The sequence below is a fragment of the Nelusetta ayraudi genome, unplaced genomic scaffold, assembly GCF_046127955.1.
Source record: "Nelusetta ayraudi isolate G7.1 ecotype Tasmania unplaced genomic scaffold, CSIRO-AGI_Nayr_v1 ptg000013l, whole genome shotgun sequence".
NCBI lineage: Eukaryota > Metazoa > Chordata > Actinopteri > Tetraodontiformes > Monacanthidae > Nelusetta > Nelusetta ayraudi.
Genome location: NW_027466063.1, coordinates 3,251,391 through 3,273,004, shown reverse-complemented (window position 1 = coordinate 3,273,004; position 21,614 = coordinate 3,251,391). Strand labels below are relative to the sequence as shown.

General features: G+C 46.9%; 2 protein-coding genes across 2 annotated transcripts; one reads left to right on the top strand and one right to left on the bottom strand.

The window, feature by feature from the left end:
- The first annotated feature begins 50 nt into the window (after nucleotides 1-50).
- Nucleotides 51-7,524, top strand: mydgf (myeloid-derived growth factor). The gene is made up of 6 exons (XM_076022855.1): nucleotides 51-332; nucleotides 1,105-1,155; nucleotides 2,890-2,951; nucleotides 3,176-3,257; nucleotides 4,508-4,580; nucleotides 6,003-7,524. The coding sequence occupies exons 1-6, from the start codon at nucleotides 171-173 to the stop codon at nucleotides 6,080-6,082; spliced, it is 510 nt and encodes a 169-aa protein (XP_075878970.1). The 5' UTR covers nucleotides 51-170; the 3' UTR covers nucleotides 6,083-7,524.
- LOC142885989 (uncharacterized) lies at nucleotides 4,015-18,619 on the bottom strand. The gene is made up of 3 exons (XM_076022854.1): nucleotides 17,228-18,619; nucleotides 12,314-13,368; nucleotides 4,015-4,246 (listed from the first exon to the last, which is right to left on the bottom strand). The coding sequence occupies exons 1-2, from the start codon at nucleotides 18,296-18,298 to the stop codon at nucleotides 12,463-12,465; spliced, it is 1,977 nt and encodes a 658-aa protein (XP_075878969.1). The 5' UTR covers nucleotides 18,299-18,619; the 3' UTR covers nucleotides 4,015-4,246; nucleotides 12,314-12,462.
- Between the last annotated feature and the right edge of the window lie 2,995 nt (nucleotides 18,620-21,614).

Genomic DNA, 21,614 nt, shown 5'->3' with positions numbered 1-21,614 from the left:
TCTGATGGTGGCAGTAATGAGCCCCGACGATGCCAAAAGCAAAAGAAGAGGAGGAGGACGAAGAAGAAGACGACGCGACGGCGGTCGTCACTCAATTCAGCGGGTACTCCTGACTACAGATTTACCAAGCTCACGACAGCTTCGGAGCAAGAAGAAAGAAGACAGACGAAATGGCCAATGAAACGAACTTCATCGCTGTTCGCCTGCTGAGTTTAGCTGCTTGTGCACTGATCGCTGCAATCGTCCCGGTTAATGCTTCCGCTGACTCCACCAAGACAGTGGATTTAGACATTAAACCAGGGGGAGTGGTGGAGACTTTCACTAAGGAGATTGTAAGTTAGTGGAATTCCCATCGATTTTATTATTGAATATTGCATACAAAGACTAGCCGAAAACTTGAATGCAGTTATGCTAACCCTTGATGCTAAATGTGAGTGAGAATTTCTCCGTCGATGCTTAAGTTCTCCTTGTTGTCGCAGCTCAAGCCAATGTGGTGTCAGCAGGAGGCAGGAGAATGTTTTTGTTGTTGAACTTTCCGAGTAGTTAAATGTGCAGCAGGTGTCATTCCACTGTTGAATCAATGAATATTCTCAATGTTATTGATAACGCGAAACAAAGAACTACATTCTATTACATTCTAGCACTACATAGCAGTCAGTATTCGTCGCGGCATGATGACGACATAGCCCATAACAGGCTGACACGTCGCCGCGAGGCTGCCACAACGGCGTCTTTCATTGGCTGTCGGTTTTTTTTTTTTTTTTTGCCTGGCAGCGACAGAAAGACTTGTTTAACGGCAGCTAATTGTAACACTGTTTAAATAATTTCGAACAAACGCAGATATATTGCCGACAGCGTTGAGTTTGCACGATGGGTGATAAGATATTAAGTTATATTAAACTAATATCCTTTAAATATCCCAAGTTTAACAATTGTGCGGAAATAATATTCAAATAAATTAACTAGTCGGTTTCACTTCTGATGTAGAACAAATCATAAACCTTTTAGAGCAAATGCGGATCGGAGTTGATGCCCAAGTCATGGCAGCAATGTTCACATTAATGCTTGCATTCACTAAAAGACCATGTTGCTCTCTCATTTCAGAGCGACTACAAATGTTCATTCACTTATGCCTCACAGGGGGGAACCAATGAGGTGAGTGCCCTTCCTGTCTGTCAGGTGCACTGCTTTCGTCTTTCTTTGTTGGGTGGTTTTCTAGTTTCACTGGTCTGATCTCTTAAAATTACTTAAAAATACCTTGAAAACACATTGTTTCTATCCAACATCCTGATGAAACTGGTACTAGAGTCAGTAAAGAGAGCAAGGCTGCTTGCTGATGAGTTGTGTCAGACAGGTTTTATAACTGCCCTGCCTTTCACAGAGACTGACAATATTCGTTTTTGTTTGTATACTTTTTTGGCTACTCTGTGAATAATTAATTTAAATAATTTCCTACCTGACGGTGAAGACAGTCGAGTTCCTCCGTTCGGTCTTTGTCTGCCTCATGATGGATTTGACCCGACCTGGCTTAACAGCCGTGTCAGAACCGTGGAAGCACACGGTTTAAGGCTTTACAAAATAAATATTTAATTTATTGAAAATAAATATCAAGAACTGAACTGAATATTCAACACAGGAACAAATATGACGTGCCCAAGATGCACCGTTGTCCCCAGGAAGCAAGAGAGCAAATGGTGAAGAGTCACCTCACAGAACACTGGCCAGGTGTTTTGATTTGCACCAATTTAGAGCTCTGTGCTCCAATCGGCTCAGGCTCTGAGGGAAGCGATAGGGCGCGTTCAGACTGCCAGCCAAAATTTGAGTTTTAGCCCATCCAGATTGATCTTTTGTAGTCTGAACAGTCACAAATCACATGAAATCTGATTTTTGCAAAACGGATTGAAACCACCTTTGGGAGGTCGTTTCAAATCGCATTTGGGCAGATGCGTCTCAGTCTGAACAGCTCCAAACACACCAATTGGTTTTGACTGTCCGTGACCTCCGCTCCGACGTCGTTGCTACAGCAACCTCTCAGATGTGACCCTGTCTGAACAGAGCCAGATCCCATTTGGACACTTACTAAAAACAGTGGGTACAGTCGGGCCAAAAATTTGACTTGACGAGGAATCTGATTGGAATAAGATTTGCCTGCAGTCTGAATGCAGCCATAGACATACACACACACACACAAACACACACACACACACACACACACACACACACAGACACAGGCTCAGGCTCAGCACAAGACACCTAATGGGACTGTGATAGATATTTTTATTATGCATCATCCATCTGTTTTGCCGCAGCCCTCAGGCGTTTTGCTTCAGGGTATCATTATTGGCTGCCAGTGGAATAAATAAGTTATTATACTACAACCTTGATATCATATCCACTGCCTCCGCTTGGATTCTAAAGCTCACGTCTACAGTTTTCTTTGTACAGTGTTTGTCTCGTACAGCAAAGTTGCCCGAGCGCATTATAACTTCGTTGTTTGCGGAATGCATATTTTTGTCATAATAAACCAGGATTTGCAGTTGTCAAAGTGGTATTAATGCATAATAGTAAGACCAGATCAACTTTGTTTATTTTCTTGTGTGCCATGTCTTTCAGTGAGCTCAATTTGACTCTTTGAAATCAAATATTTTCCATACGTCTGAAACAGCCATCACTTTAAAAGACACAATGCAAAACACTTAAAATAGTAGTATTACCATTTTGTTGCAAAGTTTGGTAACTTTCTCTGGGTTTGTCTTAATTCAGTATGGTTTTGCTCACTGGCGCCAACTAGTGGTGATCCACCTACATCAGATTTCATCTCCAGCCTCATCGTTGATTGATTTGTACTCTGATAGAGTTTGCATGACCTCTCCTGTTTACTTCAAACAGCACTGGATGATGAGCGTGGGTCTGAGCGACGACGACAGAATGTTTTCCTGCTCTGTGTGGAGGTCAGACGAACACACACACACACACACACACACACACACACACACACACACACACACACACACACACACACACACCAAAGTTCTCACTCCCTTAATTCAGCATGTTTCCAACCACACTTGCTTCAACCTATTCATGTCCAACACTCACTTAATAACTTCATAAATAAGCGGCTGCATATAAATGCCTGTATGTTCTGAACACGTTTCTCTCTGTGTCCTTCCAGGCCTTCAGGTAGATCTTATCTGTTTTTCACGCAGTTCAAAGTGGAACTCAAGGGAGCCAAAGTTGAATATGCCAATGCATACGTAAGTATTGAAAGACTTCACCAGATGCTAATTTTCTCTCTCTTGTGAGAATGAATTCGTTTCTCCGGTGAACCACCAAGGAGAGCGTTTCACAGAAAATGTTTTGGATGCGCTGGAATATTAGCTATTAATATTGCATGATTTAATGCAGTGATCAGAGAGCACATCTCCAATGCTATAATATCATATCTTGATATGTATGTCAAGAAACTTGAGGCTTTTAATTCTCTGTTTAAAGGCATCGTCCTTATTATATTCCGGCACATCATCATCAGCAGGTCAGACAGCAGAAGATGAAACTATCGCAGTTTCTTTGGAATTCTGATTAATCTTTTAAAAGTGTTATTCTGTGTTTTCTCTTTGGCCACGTTGAAGGTTTTTCTGGGTTATTATTTTGAGAATAATAAGATGCACATCTTATGTCCTCATCCTTGTTACTTTCTGGTGCCTGAATTGCATCACTTCCTGCAAACTGCAGGTGCAATTCTGCAAGTGTGACACATGACAAACCTCAAAGCTTTTTTCCCCGACTGAGTGAGCGACAGCTCAAAGAACCGAGACAACGTCTTCATTCATTCTGTCATCGTTTGGCTGTTAAGATTCTCCTTACTGAGGCTTGACGGGGTCTCGTCAGTCACACAGCGTGACAAATAATTAGTTTGCCTCAGTTGGACGCTGTGTTTTCATGTATTCGGAAAAACTCTTGGCACACGCGCACATTTCACCATCAAAGACGAACACACACAAGCCAGAGCGTCGGTACAATAAAACCTTTATTCCTGTTGGAGGTCAAACTCGTTGCACTTTGTGCACGTCGTCCAGTGGAAAGTTAACATTTAGGCCGTGTTTGACCTCGCCGAGGTCCGAGGTGCTCATCAGTGGAGTGAGGCAAACCGTGACATGCCTCTTTACTCCAGCAAGGACAGTCCTGACGCTCAGCCATTAGTGAGAGCACACTTTTTGCCCTCCTCCTCTTCTGGCTCTGTGCCCTGCAAGCCGGAGACAAAAAAAAAAGCAAGAAAATGACTTTGCGACGACGCTAAAATAACCCAGCGCACCTGTCACCCCCGCGCCGCTGCCGCTTGACCTTGTCATCACCTCCGCCCCACTTCCTGGCCAATTTGTTGCAAAAAAAAAAAGTTGTTTGTCTGTGCCTCCTCTCATGCTATTATTTTTTTTTTTTTTCTAATTCATTTTCCTTTTCTCCTCCCATCTTCCCACCTCCTTCTACTCCTCCACCTGCTCCCTAGTCGCAGACTTCAGATTCAGGACAAGGTGAGAAGGAGCTGAAACCAGAGGAATTTGTCGTGGGAGACACAACAGGTGAGAAATGGATTGCATTTACAAGTGTTTAATCAACCGCCCTCCCAACTCGCCATGTCAACCTGTCTGTCCCTACTCCTCTTTCTCCAATCTCTCCATGTTTCATCATGTTACACTGTTTCTGGCCCGAGGTCCTGACTGCGATTAACAGGATTCAGAAAGTCGCAAGGGAATTTACTCAAACCGCCATTTTTAGCTGATTAGACGCAAAAGAACAGAAGCTTAAGAGACTCGTAAACCTGAAAACGTTCACAGACTGGAAGATAATCTTGCTGCTGCGTGACCTGAGGGGAGAGAAAAAAAAAACCCTTCCAATCAAAAACCTCTCAACAGTTACGGTGTAGCTAAATAACTTGGCAGCGAAATCGGCTTGCAGAAAGTCCCTGAAACGCAGAGGTTCCTTGAGGTAAGCTGCAGGCATTCCACAAGGGGGAGCTGTTGAGCTACCATCGATGAACACGCACTGTCGTGCCAGTCGTGCCAAGTTTTGTTTGATTAGTTTTGATAATGTATTTAAAAACACATCATTTCATACGTAAATGCATACATTCAATAATATTTTTTTCAGCTAGTAAAAATAAAACCTAAAGTTTTACTGTAAGTAGCAGTTGCATTATGCGGTATTCTGCTAATGGGTTTGGACTCTTTGAACGGAAGGTGCAATGTAGGTTGTGCGAGTCTCTGAATTCAACTTTATAAATTATTCATTGACTAACACAGCTACATCTTCACTGAATATGCAGGTATATAAAATCTATCACTTATTCACTGAAAATAAATAACTTGTAATATCATGGAAACATTAGCATTTTGGTTACTTAAAGGGCAACTCCCCCTTGCAGGAGACGACTGTATTTCCCCACCACTTTTCAAAACTTTGTTAAAACATCGGTGGCCTTTAGCTGGTTGAAAACATTTTTACAAGTTTACAAAGTGACTCTGGAATCACCTGCTGTCTGCAGGAAGGTCAATTAACCACCCTGGCTGCAATTTAATGACATACATGCTGATTAAGCAAGTACTCATTTTATTATATTTCCTGCCACTAGAGGAAACACGGTGGGCTTCCGATGAACAACTCACACGTGGATAGCAAAAGTTTGAAATCGCACATTTCTGCACGTCAGCACAAGTCATGCGACCGTTGGTCAAACCCCCACAAACCAGACGAGCGCAGTAAGGAAATGATGAGTCTTATCCGGCCTCTTATCACTCGGCTTCTGTGCGAAACTGCTGCAGTTCTCACTCTCGTCATACGAAAGTGTGGGCGTTGTTGTATGTCTGCTGGTCTGATCTGCACAGGCAGCACGTCAGACTGCACCTGCTGGTCTCCGACTGCAGTCTTTGCAGGGACAAGACAACAAGACAGTTTTTTTTTTCAAGTCTTTCAATTACACATTTTCCGCTTTGTTTGATTTCCAGTGACCCACAATGCTGCAAAGTTCAACGCCCAGCTGGCCAAAGTGACGGTCATTGGACGGACGCGACACGACGAGCTGTAACTGGTTCGAGTCCCAGTCACGTTTCAACCAATCAGGGGGACCTCTGGGCGGAGCCTCTGCGTTTCAGCTTCTCACGCAATGAAGGACGGGTTTGAGGGAGTTTGTCTTGAGTGATAACTAAAATAAATGAAATGGGCGGTAGGATGAAAGTGGTGTGGCTTCTGCCATTTAATGATCTGGTGGGTTTTTTTTTACTCTAGATTTATTTACTGCTTGTGACGACGGGGGAAAAGTACAGCTAAGAGAGCGTTAGTTTTTCATACCAAATGACGTTGTAGTTGAATTCCGCCACAAGATGAAGCGCTTCCATGGTCGTTGGCGAGACTGCAAGATTTCCAGAGAGCAAATCTGCTCTGATCCACGGGGGGAATGTATGCTGATGTATAGAGGGATTGATGTCTGTGGGGCTTGTAGAGTATAGATAACACATTTAGCTTAGGGACAGACTTATCCATCTTGTGTAATCCTGAGGGGGGAATGAGTAATCCCCCCCCCACCCCCTGCAGCGTCATCACACACTCACAGAAACAATTACATTTTCCTCAATCTCATTCTGTTCCGGATATCTGTGAGCGCGCATTCAATCCCCCAAATCACCAATTAGTAACACTTTTTTGTTATGTTTCGCTGCTCTGGCCAGGAGGTATTCTTGTAATAGAGCAGAATGAAGCTTCAAAACACGATATGATGAGATAAATACACTGAAGATTAAAATATATTTTTGGACCCGCCCCACTCCCCTCCCCCTCCCGTTGGTTTATTATGAACCCTCATTGTGAATTCATTGCATAGAAAAGAGAGAGGGTATGACTGGGTTACTTATTTTTTTTTATTCTCTGTTCAGTTCCTGTGCTCTTTATGATAAAGTCATCTTGCAGCCATCATACCGTTATTCTCTATGATTTCCCTCTGAGGCTATCTGGGGTTTTAACCTTAAAAAGAAAATGAATACAGGAGAGAGAGAAAGAGAGAGAGCGAGACGCTGCCACGTAATTATGACTCCTTTACTGCGATGGTTTGCTTTCATCTCTCTGCGCCCTCCCTTCGCCTCCATACAAGCGAGTGGGATTCCCTTTCTTCCTCGCATTGATCCCAGTCTCTCAAAGCTACAGATGAGTTCAGGGAATTGATTTCTGATTGGAGGATTTTCTAGATTTAACTCCGACGGCTGGATTACTCGCTGAGATTCGCACGTTGTTTTTCGTGTCTGCGTTTGGACTTCTCTCATCTGTCCAGAGGGGATCTCGACAAGTGGAAATGCTCAATCTGTGCGAAACAGCCCTGAGAGTTCCCCCTCAGGAAAAAGTCCAGAACACAGAAGAAGTGTTACCTGTGTCTTAACATGTTTCCTTTTTTTTTTTCTTCTATTCCCCAGTTGCTCTGATTGATGATGAAATGCATTGCGATGTTTCAGTAAAGTCAAGTTGTCACTCTTCTGAAAAGATGATGTTGTGGGTTTATTTATTTATTTATTCATTCATTTATTTTTCTGGTCAAGTCGCGACTACGATTGAACATCCCACAGCTTCGTTAGAGGGTAAACATGAAAAGAAAGGAGGCATTGCGGCACCGCCTCGCAGTCATTAAATATTCTGAGCTGTGTCACGCCGAGGTCACGCCGAACATGGCGCAGTTGATATAATGCAGCCGTCATGTCACTTTAGCACCGCTACTTATAAGCCGCATTCTTAATTTACCCGCAGCCGTCCGAAACTGTTTCTCCATACAAATAGGTCGCTGTTGAAAGTTTATCTCGCCGAACTTTAAATTCAAAAAACGATTGGGAGAGGCATTCTCTCCCCGTGCACTCTATTAACATACACGGCACTGGGATAAATGTTTCCGTGAGATAAAGAGCTGCTATTGTTTCTTGGTAATTTCTAAGGGGAAAGGGGCTTTGCCGGGTGGATCCATTAAATCCTGAGGCACATATGGGAATGTATGGGCCGCTGATTGTTGTGGGCTTACGCAGATACGGAGTCAAGAGGGATTTATTCATCTCATGTTAAGCTAGGGGGAAATCCAGTAATCATGACTGTCCTCAAATTTGCTTTAGATCGTTTCAAAGGTCCCATACTGCACCCATTTCCACATCTGTGTTTTTCATCCCGGACTCTTAAGAGATGAGCATCACAAGAAATTGAAAAATAAAACCTATAGATCTCTGGAAAACTGTTTTGAAAGAGCTCGCTCATTCTGAAGAAAACAAACCAGGTTGTCTCAAAGTTTGGAACAAAAACTCTTTGACATCAGAAAGTCCTTAATTCTGGAACTGCCTGTCTCACCTAAATGGTGGAGCAAGCAAAATGAATAAAAAATGGGCTTCTCTCATTCCTGAAGAGTTCACTGACAGGCTGAAGTCACATTCTATTGTTAGAAAACACATTTTGAGTCAAATGGGACCATTAAATGTTTGACACTTGACTACAAAGCAAAGAAAGTTCATCCATACAAAAAGTGGGACGTCTTAAAAAATAATCTTAACATCATATGACATTCATCTCACATTCTATATGATAAAATGTGCAATAGAGAAACCGTTCTGCGCCTGAAGACTCCCAGCGATCTCATTATCAAAAGGTCCTACAGACACTTGTCTACAGGCCCATTTATACTTTGGAAGCCTCATTAGGTGAGCGTATGACAATATCTGCTCTCTAGATGGTCGTTCCATTGAGTCATACGCCTCCGTAGCGTAACAATATCTCTTTGTTTAAGGCCCATTTCCCTTTGCTGCCTGCATGCTGTCATCCTAAAACCTCCGCCCTGTATCGCTGCTCCTGTTGACCATCTGGTACCAGATGTTTTCTTTCAGCTCCTCCTTCCAACAATGCAGCCATCAGGAAAATATGTGGACGCTCTGCTGCCAAGCGCTGGCTCAGATTATGAGGGCATGCATTAAAGGGGCAGATCAGTGACCCCCGGCATGAGACTTGATCAGTCGGTCCAACTGTTCACTCAAGTCTGAAATGTCTCAACGGCCTGTTGAAACAGTTGTTTACTAATGGATATCAGGGATATAATCAGGGTTGCCAGGCTATGGTAATGCCGTTTCTTTTTAACTCCAACAGCGGAACAATAATTGTTTTTGCTATGAAATCAACTTTGGATGCACGATGCAGTCAGTCAGTCACGAACGGACAAAATCCCTGGGATAAAGGGGCAAAACCGTCTTCACAAACACAAGACTAAGTCCGATTGATTTTGATTCCGTTTGCCCTGAGATAACAGAAACATAGACGAATGAGAGCATTCACAGGAAGCTCCACGAGAATATATGAGACTGTTTCTCTGCTGACTTTCCCCGCGGCTCTAGTTCATTTCAGACAGAGGCATGCAGGGAGTTCAACAAGAGAAAAAAAGTCATGTCGATATCTCTAACCAAGGTTTAAGTTAACTTTTGGCTAACTTAACTTCAGGCCGACACTTTTCGCCTTAGTACATTTCAGTGTCATTTAACTTCACTTTATATAAAAAAAAGTAGCTGATTTTACATCCCAACAAATCAATCATGATGAACTAGAAAAAAACTATATATCATCTTAGGAAAATAATAATAGAATGTAAACCAACATTTCTTGAACAGACAAGCTTTAAATATAAGTTATACCAGAAATCTCAACACTCTAATCAGTGGATGATTTTTTTTTTGGATTTATTGCTGATGTATGCTGATGACAGACAGATTGTGCGAAACATCAGGATGACACCTCTCAAACCTAACAAGCTCATGTTTTGGAATCTCAAATTAGTGTTGCACACCACAACAATGTCACAATGAATTTCTTTCAAAAAAGTACATGCTATGAGCAGTCAGAGGATGTGTTTCCTGTATTTACAGCCTAATATAGGTGAGCCACTAGCATGCTGATGATTTATTCATGCAGCTGCGACACGTCTTCATGGGCCATTTCAGATTCAACTCTTCCCCAACAGGAAACTGGATTTGTTTTGCGATCCTGACGCAGCGAAGGGAAGAGGGGGTCATTTCAGAGCATTTGGAGTTTTAATTGATTTTCACACTTCTCTGGTCATAAAAAGCTGCGTAAGGTTTCTGACATTCACGGGGGTTCTTCTGGAAAACCTTCCTTGACCTGGATAAATGAGCCATTGATTTACTGCCCTGTATTTGTGCAATCAATCTAGCTGGCGATGTTTTGTTTTTTTTGTTGTTGTTTTTTCCACTTTCCTCTGCCCACCCAAGCCCATTTCCTCTTCTCTGCATCTCCTGACATTCGCAGGGGAACAGATGGGGATTGTGGACGGGTCGGTCAAGCCGGAGGCAGCAAAGGAGATGGGATTTTTCTAGTACCCGGAGCCTGATGAAGGGTACGTCGGAGGGCCAGCTGCTGCTACTGCTTACGTTACGCTGAGGCACTGACACGGTGACCCAGTCGGCCCACAGTCACTCGTCTTGGTCTCACGCTAAGCCCCACGTATTACAGAACCTTTCATTTCTTCGCATCCATCACACCTTACGTTACTACTCTGACTTCTTTCTCCACCACCAAGGCCAAAGCGATGTTCCTGCTAGTGTTGTTGTCAAGACTGCACCAACCGAGACATTATCAAGACAAGAAAGTATTGAGATCGAGACAAGGCATAGGCATTTGTAGGTCAAGACCGTGACAACGGTCAGCTCAGTGGTCTTGTGGTAGAATGGACGCCCTAAGACTGATAGGTTGTGGTTTCGATCCCTGGCTAGGTCATACCAAATCCCATCGCCTCCCTGCTTGGCACTCAGTATTCGAGGTTGGAATTGGGGAGTTAGATCACCCAGTGAATCCCGGGCGTGGCACTGCTGCTGCCCACCGCTCCCTCAGGGGATGGGCTAAATGCAGAGGACAAATATGACATCCTTCGGGATGTGACAATGACTGGGAATTTTAACTTTGACTAACTTAACAAGACTAAGACCATAAATGCGTAAAACCTTTAATATCTAAACTCTAAACCAAAAGTACACTCATCTCACTCATGGTGGTAGTGAAAGACCTCAAAGTTCTGCATGGCTCTGGGGATGAGGTGGTGAAACAAAAGCTTTCTTTTCTGCTATTATCTGTCAGTGCAGCGCTGCCTGAGTCTTGACCAGTCTTGATCAAAAATCCAGAATCCACCCAGTCCGAGACAGAGACAAGAATGAGTCAAAATGCCTCAGAGTCTGAGATGAGACGGAGATCCTTAAAAAGTGACCAAGACCAATCTCGAGTACTACAACACTAGTTCCTGCATTGCTCAGACTTCACCTCGGAAATCTCACCCATCTCTCCCGCTACCCAGTGTTCGGAACGCTTTCTCTATTTGTCTCAAAAAGCCTCCTTGATTTGTGACGAAACCAGCAAGCAACTGCCGATAGCTGCTCTTAAAAGCCCCCCCACCTCCTCAAAAAGATGACAAGGGATGAAGACGGGAGGCATTTGCGGGACCTGATGCTGATGCTTAAGAGATTAGCGTGGACGCTGGAGTGGAGGTTGTTTTATCAAAAGTGAGCAGTATTATAAGAGGATCGAACTGAGGCTTTTCTCCATGGACGGCATGCACAGTCGCTGCAACCCCCAACTCTCTCTGGCAAGAGTTTGGTTGAGCACTGCGGCCAATGGCGGCGCAGCGATGGGAGGCCCCCCAACCCATTGGACTGCAGTAATCTGGCTAATCTCTCACACCTTTAGGCGGTATAGACTGAGAGGCTTTGTCTAACGCTTTGTGTGGGCTCTTCACCAGATGGATATGTGAGAGGAGAAAATAAAAATCCAAAAGTATTTAGGAAGTGTTCCATCTGGCATATCAGGTTCCTGTAGTCGGCAGAGCTATTCTAGTTACACAGCAATTATGTACCACCCACCAAAAAAATAAAAAATAAAAAATTGCTGATATATTTGAGCTGATGTGTCTGGAATGCACCTGTAGCGGCGGTGCGATAATGACTTCTTCTTCTTACTTTATCCTGACATTCTGCATTAATTTTAATCTCCTTCATATTTCTTGCTAATTAGCCGCTCTCCTCTTGCCCTTTGACGGTGGGGGTTTGCGGGGTGAAGAAGTGAGCAGCGGGCTCTTGTTGCCACAGCATTAACCCAGACAGATGTTACCGTGTGTCCTGTGCACGTTCATCCTATATATATATGCACCCTGGAGAATTGTGTAGAAGTAGAAGAAGTAGTAGTGGAGGAGGAGGAGGAGGAGGAGAAAGGAACGGCTGCAGAGCCAAGCTGTTCTCCCTGACATACTCACCCCGAGTGGTGTCTGCGTCTTGTCACCTTGGAAACTTGGCGAGTGCTTGACTCACTCTCTCCCCGTTCCTCCTGCGAGTGTGTGCTTCTGTTCACTCAGCCGCCGCCGCCGCCGCCGCCGCCGCCGCAACCCCCGCTGCGTTTTCTGTCTCACACTGTGGTCGAGAGCAGCCTTCTCTTCTCGGGATAGGGGGGAGCCTTGCGAGGCTCCTTTGCTTTCTTTGTCAGCTCAGAGGCTCCCTGGTGGGGGTACGGAGGAGGCTTGCGACCTTGTCGATCTTGCGACACCGGCGGCCTGGCGTTTGAGACGGTGGGGCCCAGCTTGCTGATGGGCCCCGCGAAGGATGCTGGATCTCCGTCGCTGGAGGACGGGGTCCGGGCTGCGGTCAGCGGAGGGCAGGGCTGACCGCTTTCCGGGGGCTGCCGAGTCCTCGTCTTGTTTTCTATGATGACAGAAGGGCAAAGGGTGGGGCGCGCTTGAGGCTTCGGCCGGAGGGGGGAGGGAGGGGAGACCTTGATGGAGGAGGTGGAGGAGGGTGAGGAAGAGGAGGCGGAGGGGGAGGGGGAGTGAGGCGGAGAAGCTGGGCTGCTGGGGTGGTGGAAGTTGACCGTCAGCGGGGAGAGTCCCGGGGTGGGTGGCCGAACTGGAAGCTCTCTCAGGGAGGACGGCGGGGGGTCGTTCCGAGGAGGGGATTGGGGGTCGTTGTGCTGCTGTTGCGGCCAGTCGGACTGCAGAGCGGAAGTGAAGCGGGGGCTTCGCTTCCTGTCCGTCAGAAACCCGGAAGTCACGGTGCTCAGCAGCACAGCGGGAGGGGACCGCCCCCCGCCGTGCTGATTTATTATGAGTGGCGAGCACGAATCCGGCACCGCCGGCTTGTCCTCGCACTCCGCGGGTCTCGGACGACAGCGTCTGGTGGTCGCCTCGCCGGGGGCGGAGCGGGAGCCGCGGCCGTCGCCGGCAGGCTCGCTGCTTCTTCCCCCACCTGTGGCGCTCTGCTGCGGCTCGTCCTCGTCCAGATCGATGGTGGAGGTCAGAAACTCAATTTGCTGCACCACCTTTAAACACACACACACACACACACACACACACACACACACACACACACACACACACACACACACACACACACACAGAGGGAGAGATAGAGAGAGAGAGAGTAATTAGACTGGATAGATTGCATGAGCGTTCGGGAGTAACACGTTACATGTGACGTTGTTACATAATTTAATTATAAAAAAATAAATAAAGACAATTGTAGTTACATGGCTGGAAAAATGTGTGATTACATTGGAGTTACTTGTGGAATTAGTCATGATTAGAATTTTAATTACATCTGACCATTTTTTGTTTAAAAAAGGCTTGGCTTTATGTTTAGTAAAATTATTTTTGTTGCTTTGGATGAGCACCGTCTATTTCTGTTTCCCTCCACAACAGACGAAAGTTTGATGCTATTCTGATGCTCCTCACCACTTGCCTTCGAGTTGAATTGTCTTTCTGTTTGGAGTACTGCTGAAATCTCAACACTGTCAGCTCTCAACAGTTGAGAACATTTACTAAAAACTTTGAGAAGTCATATGTAACTAGTTACATTACTTTGATAAAGTAACTGAAATAGTGACATTTCTATTTGAAAAGGGTAGCTTGTAATTGTAACCAGTTACGTTTGCAAATTTATCTTCTCAAAAAAAAACCAACGGCAACAACAAAATCAGTCGGCTTTGAAATGAAACACCCTGGCCTGTTATCATTCACGGTGCCGTAATAATGAGCGTGCTTTTAATGAAATATCTTTTCACCCAACAGTGATATTATTCATTTGTCATAAATATAGTGTGATTCAAGTTTAAACGATGTCAAAACGAGACAGTTTGCATGGCTCGTTGTCAACTGTGATATTTAAAAACACTGACAAATGCCAGAGGATAAATTCTTATTTTCCAGCGTGTAACTTGATAACTTTGCCCAGACATGCTGTTTGGCAGCGTGAGGTACTGAGGTAATTGATCTCTGCTTCAGTCACACATTTATTTTCTGTCAATGCCACTTATCTTTCATTTATTTATATTTTATTAGATTTTCTAACATGTCGCTTTGTCATTTGATATTTTCCCACAAAGCATTCTGTCTTTGGTTAATCACGTCAAAAGAATGGATGTACGCACTGAGGCGGAGATAAATGGACAGAGTGGTTATTGAGAGGCAAAAGGTGCGAAAGGGGCACAGATTTGTACAATTAGTCACGTTGTAGCTCAGCATAGGGCATGTTTTTATTCATCATGGAGCTGACTTTTGGGCCTTGAATGATGTTGCATAATGTGAAACACCCCCCTGATTTTTATCATTGTGACGTCGACAGCAATACATCAGTCTGGGGCCTTGAAAAAGGTTCCGCAGGAGGACTGAGACACAAAACGGTTATGAGGATTCTGATGATTATCAGGCCTGGAAGGGTCTAATGAAAGACAAACTGGATTATGGGTAATGTAGGAGCTACTGGAACTAATTCTCCTTTTAGAGAAATCAGCTTTGCTTGACATGAAAAGGGTGATTAGGAAATTCTTACAGTTGCAGCAAGAGGATATCTGGTTACTTTTTTTTTTTAAAGACTTATCGCATTAATAGCATTTTTTTTATCCTCATTCATTCTCATTCATCGCCCAACACAATAAACCGCAGGAGTGCAGTCGTGACAGGAAATGAGGGTAAAGAGAGGAGAAATCCCAAGCCGCGGCTGAACGCTGCATTTACATCATCACAGCAGCTTAAAGCCTTGATTCCACCTGGACCCTCCACTGTTTTAATCTAAAGCCCTTTCTTCCAGCAGGAGTCATCACTAACAAGATTATTGCACGGGTCCAATCGGCAGCCTCTTTGTGGTAACAGCGGGGGGTGATATTGGAAGTTTTTTTCCTTCTGCTCATCGTGTTTGACATTTCTGCAATCGTTTCATTTTGCAATCGTTTAGATCTCAGATGGGAGGTTTGGCTCCACTCGTCGTGCCTGTCACTGGAGCAACAACTTAGTGCAAAGAGAGGAGGAGGAGGAGGGGAGGAAGGTGGAGGAGGAGATTACTGTTCCAGGGAGTGTGTGGGACTGATTTAGATGGATTCTTACACGCTGTGCAGAACATTACACCGAAGGCAACAGACGGTAAACAGAGAATATGCATTAACACATGTGAGTCAGTGAATGAAATTATATGCAAGACATTTAATCCCCCCCCCAGTACGTGTGTTCATTAATATTTAACACAAACACTGTTGGCTTTAAGGAGTGGACGGACACACAGACACACACTCACACTCACACACACACACATAATGATGGAGGATGGAGAGAAAGCAGGAAATTGCTGTGCTGAAAAGGTTTGACCCGTCTCTTCACCTGCTGTATGTGCACAAATAAATCTCCCGCCCCTGCTGCGGTAGATGAATTATTGTTTTGTTCCCCGTGTTCAACAACATCCTCACCGAAGTCAAAGGATGACCTGGTTTGTCTTTTTTTTCCTTTCTTTTTCTTTTTTTTTTTTTTTAAACATCACAGCTCTATGGGCGAGGCACTCCATATCACTTTGAAGTGCAGCATATGTGCACATCAAGTGACTTTGGGCAGGTCTCGCTTGTTAATGTCGGAAATCAGGAGAGATAAAAGAGGAGGAGGACCCGCCGGTTTTTCTGCTGCTGCTGCTCCCAAGAGTGTTTATTAAAAACAATGTTTTCTGACCCCTCAGGTCTTCGCATATAGTGCTGATGAGTGCTAAGAGACATTTCTTGTTGGAGACTCACTCATTTAAGCTTGACTCTTTGAGGTCGGCTGTTGTTGCTGTTTTTCTTTTTGTTTTTTTTTGCTTGAAGTTCTAAGTCACGGCGCATTTTTTTTTTGTGTCTGTCAAAGTGCCTTAAGCAGAGAATCACTAGAATATTCATGGTCGAGCTCCCTTTTGTTTCCCTCTCTCCCTCCCTCCCCGGCCCGGTGAGAAAGAGGACTTTTAGCGTTGCTTTAATATTTGTCTTGTCTCTTTCCAGACTTTCTTTCAAGACCCACCGTTCACCGTTCACAACCGTGATCGATTATTAAATAAGATCGACAAACGCTGCCTCTCATGCAACGGAATGATAAAACAAGGCTTTGAAATAAATATGCGACCAAAGTCTTCCGTGCCTTTTGGTTCCTTTGATCTTTTTTGGGGGGCTCTTTTGTGAAAATGTGAGGTTCACCGGCACGTCGTCTGCACGTTATGCCTTCATCTGCTCTCTTTTATATCCGATCTTTTATCTGCGTTCTGTTCGCGGTGTCGCAGGAGGAAAAGCTGGAGACGACACGGGTTACCGCCTCAGGTCGAGCCCGGACCCTGCGGACGCAGGTCGAGCGTGCGATTTAAAGAGTCACTTTTAAAGGATGAGGGAAAACTGATACCCGAGTGGATTATAAAAACACTTCGGATGCCATCCAGCTGTGTGCGGAGCAGCATCTGTCCATAAGGAGAAGAGGGAGAGCTCTGGAGGAGAGATGGGGGGGGGGGGGGGGGGGGGTTGCAGAGAGGAAGGTGGCCGCTTTGCCTCTGGATGCATCACGCTAATGGGACATAAGTATTGTCTCACTGCTGTAGAGAACGTAGCACACAGAGTGAACGCAGAGTTCTGGGGATAATTGAAAACAGCCGACAGAATCGCTTTGGTGAATATTTATCGAAGGCAGCTGCTGACTTTTGGATTGTTTGCTGAATTCTGTCGAGGAAGTTGGATTTGGTTTCCACTGCTGTAACATCTCCTCAAGGTTTTAGTTGGGGTTTTTTTTTAAAGCGCCTAGTTCCTACAGGATGAAAGACCTGCAGAAATCTCTTTGTGTGATGACTAATACTGGGAGCACAACTACTATTTGGTAATAAAACAGAACACAAGAACCGTACATTACCTCGCTCATTTCCTGGTGAACGTCCCTCAGCGCTCTGAGAACCTGCTCCAGGTTGTCCACCACCCGTTTGATCTGGTGCCGGACCACCTTCCTGCTGCAGCCCGCTCCCGCCTCCTTCCTGGCCGGCTCTCTGCTCTCATTGGTCGGCCTCCTCTGGGTCCAGGTGTGGCTGTGGGCCCCCAGGGTGCCGCTGTGGTCCAGGCTCAGTCTGTGCTTCCTGGAGCTCCGCAGGGACGTGGAGCAGCCGGCGAGGCCCCTCAGCGGGACCTCGGTGGAGAAGATGAGGCCGTTGAGGGGCCGGCCGGGGCACTCGGCGGGCAGCTCCCTCAGCGCCGTCAGGTCCCGGTGGCTCTGGGAGCTGCTGCTCTTTGGCTGGATGAGGGTGAAGCTGGAGGTGAAGACGTGCCGCCGCTCCGTCAGGTCCCGGCTTGTGTCGGAGCTCAGCCAGCCGGGTGCAGCATCCTCTGGCCCGCCGGCGGACACCTTGCGGTCGGGCTCCGAGGGGGGGGCTCCTGCCGGGGGTCCGTACCTCCTGAGTAAGGTTGCTGTCCCATCGCTCTGGAGGACGCCTTGCGGGCTCTGGTCCTGGACAGATGCTGAGCTGTTGCTGGGCTCCTGCTGCTGTGGCTCCACCTCCCGCCCTTCAGGTTCAGGGTCCAGTCCCGGGGGCCGCTCCCCGGAACCCCCCTCCTCCCGGTGCTTCCCCAGAACCCCCGGCAGGATGTGATGCCCCCTCAGCACCACTGGCAGGATGCGGGCCACCCCGGCCGCGTTGAAGCGCAGCTCCTTCTTTCCTCGGCTCTTGGCCGGGTTGGACGAGAAGATCCCGATGCCTCTGGATTTCTCCAGCGGAGCCAGGCTGCTGTTCCGATTGGCCTCAGCTTTGCCGGCCGATTTGTAGGGTCCGTTGAGGCCCAGGTCGTCGCCGCCACCACCACCAACACCACCACCACCACCACCGCCGGCATGCTGCGGCTTCAGGCTGTTGCGCAGCCAGGGGATGAAGTGAGGGCCGTGGGGCTTAAAGCCCCTCTGCTCCCCAGGTGCTGGAGCTCTGCTTTCAGAGAACATGGTGATGGATGGTGTCCAGCTCCAGCAGTAGCACCAGCAGCAGCAGCAGCAGCAGCAGCAGCAGCAGCAGCAGCCTCACAGCCAGGAGGAAGAGGAGGAGGAGGAGCAGCTGAAGAGGAAGAGAAAGTGGAGGACGACTCCTGAGACGCGCAGAGCTTCCTCCTCTTTTTCCACCAATCTCGCCCGACCTCGGCCATTAAAAGAGACATCTACCTCCGGCCCCTTCCTCCCGTCTTCCTCCCCTCCTCCTCCTCTCCTCTCCTTCTTCCTCTTCTGCTCCGTCTCCAAAACTTTTATCTGCCTCTCTCCTCCACCCTTCCCTCCCACCCTCCCTCCCCCCTGCCTCCCCTTGCGAGAGCAGCCCTGCCTCGGATTTTTATCGCCCTGCCTTCTCCCCTCTCGCTCGCCCCTCAGTCTCAGCTTCTCCTCGGCTGTAGAGCCACTCCAGCCCCCCACCCCAGACCCTCCCTCGCCCGGCTGGCCTTGAAGATGCCGCGGGTCTTTCTCTCTCTCCCTCTCTCCCTCTGCGTCTTCTCTCTCTGCCAGCCTGCGTCTCACTGGCTCACGAGCGGCAGAGGCTCCCCGTCTCTACATCTCTGCCTCCCTCTCTCTCTCTCTCTCTCCCAGCGCTGCGCTGAGCCGCCTCCTATCCTCGCTCTCTTCCTTTCTTCCTCCCACTCCCTCTCAGTGCTCTAACTCCCTCTCTCTCTCTGTTTCCCTTCTCTCTCTCTCTCCGTCGGCGTCTCTCTCCTCTCACTTTTGCTCCGCGCTCATCTGAGACCCCCCCTGCAACCCCCCCCAACATCCTTATCATCCGTCCATCCTCGCAACTCTACCCCTTTTTCCCCCTCCTCCCTGTCATTCTCTCCCCCCCCACACACCCACCCACCTCCCATTTGCCAGGGAGAGTCTTATTAATCCCCCCTTTAGCCAATGTGTGCCCACGTGCCCCCCCACACACACACACACCTCTGCTTTTGCTCTCATCTGATTACTCCTTCCCCAGCTCAGCCCTTCACAATTAAATGCTGCTTAGGATCCCAGAGGGGGTTTAAGGAATTGTGGTGGTGGTGGGGGGGGTAGCAGGAAGGGCGGGCGGTGGGGGGTGGGGGTAGGGGTAATGGGGGGGGTGTAATAGCGGGAGCAGGCGTAATTGCGGCCTACAAGATCAGAGATCAGGCACCAGGCTGACGGAAACTATAAGCTGCCCAGCTGCAAACAACAGCCTGCCTCCTAGGTGGCACCGCCTACAGCCCCCTATCACCCCCTCAAACACACACACACACACACACACACACACACTAACACAGCTTATTGTAACTGTCAGCAAGTAGTGTCTTGTTACATCCCAGTTGTTTGCCTGTTGTATTTCCGGCCACATATCAATCCTCTATTTGTTCCAATTATGCAGAGACAGGTGCTATTTTCGGTGCGTCTCATTCAAATTCCTATTCCCGACCGTCTAGATTAGATTTCCTCTGTCTGACAAGCCCAAAAATGCCTCCCAGGTGCCCCCCCCCACCGTCTTTTTTTCTTTTTTTTTATTTTTTACTCAACTGCGGCTGCATGGCTGGGTCCCTCCCTCTCTAGCAGCGTCTGAAAATGAAAATACAGCAGCGCAGACACGCAAAAAAAAACCAAAAAATGGGTGAAAAAAAACCCTGACAGTGTGCCGTCACTCAGCGGCGAGATGCTCAAAGCATCTGTCAGTCTGTTACTCAGCGGAGCCGTGCATTCCTGCGCCACTGGTCCCGCTCAACAGCAACCACCACCACCACAACAACAACAAAAATACTTCATTTAATGACATCTTCCAGTGTGCAGGTATGCGAGAGAGTGGTAACAGACAGTGGGCTGTAATCTGCAGGCTAAGAAGATTCCTGCCCACATGTCGACAGACTGCTGTCAGCCTGTAATGACCACTAGTCTGGATAGGGGGGGGAGTCTGATAAAGAGGGAGAGTAATAGAGCAGCCACTATTAATCCGTCAGAGGATTGTTCCTCACGGCACCGCAGTGTCCGAGCAGTGAGGAGCTTTTTTTTTTTTTGCTCCCCTTTGCCCTGGGGGTTTGTCTTTTTAATGGGACGGCTCTAAATATATACACGTGCACGGCGGTGTTTAAAAAACGCTTCCCCATAATCGATGCGTAACGTGAAATCACTGGGAGTTGTGGGAGGCGCCATCGACTTGATCACTGCACAAGAACGCCGGGGCGTAAATATATATACAGATGATGGTGCGCGGCATAAAATCACTCAGATATGCAAACCTCGCAGCGTGTGTGTGGGTGATTTTTTTTTGTTCGGGGGAAGAAAACAAGGTTGTTATCTTGGGTTCAGTGGAAGGAGGGAAGGAGGAGGAAGGGAAAAAAAAGATCTTAAGTGGACTATAATAATTAAATTCCAGATAAAATAACAAACGTCGGCCAAAAGCTGGAAAAAGGGGGTCTCAGCAAGCAAGAACTTGTGACTTTGGAGGGAAAAAGAGAGAGAATAAAAACTCTGCTTTGAAAATTCAGACTTGGGAGAAAGTGTGGGGGAGGCAGCGTCTCGCTGGCGACCGTGGCGCCCAGTAATGATGATGTGATTGCATTACAGGGAGGAAATCACTTTCCCTCTTCACGTGCTTATTTTTAAGACCTTCAGTTTACGTCGTGATTGTCAATCGCGGCTGGTTTGCCACTGATGTGGAATTTTTAACGCAGCGGCCGAAAGTAGCTGCAGTGTGGCGGCGGGGGAGTGGCCTCTGCGGAGAACAATCCTCCTTGTTCACGAGTGCTTTTTTCCAGCCCGTCCAAGTCCTTCTTTTGAAACAGGAGACGCTCTTGTCATCACAGTGTCGTTTTCAGCCTCGCCGAAAGCGACTGGAGTCCAGGGAGGCAAGACGGAACATACGGTGCTGCTTGTAACCTTGTGCCTTGACTCCCTAAACACTTTTTCTTTCCTTCACTTGTTTTGAGCTGGAAACAGCCCGTCAAGAAGCAGTCGACCGTGTGTTTGCGCGTTTGTGTCAGATTGCCTCAGCTGCACCTGTGCCGTCTTCTGAACTTTTCCCACAACACAGATTGTGGTTTCTTTGTCGAAAAAAAAAATCTGCATTTAGAATCAGAGAGACGCAGGGAGCGAGCGCAGCTCACATCTTATGTAATTCTGTGGGAACGAGAGACAGTGGAAGCAGCAGTTAGACAGGCAGAGGCCTTGTGTTTGTAAAAAACAAATAAAAATATTCCTGCCCAAACCAGATTTCACACACAAATATGAACCGGTGTAACAACCTGGCCAGCTGATCTGTGTAGTTCTGTGTTGCTGGTGTGTT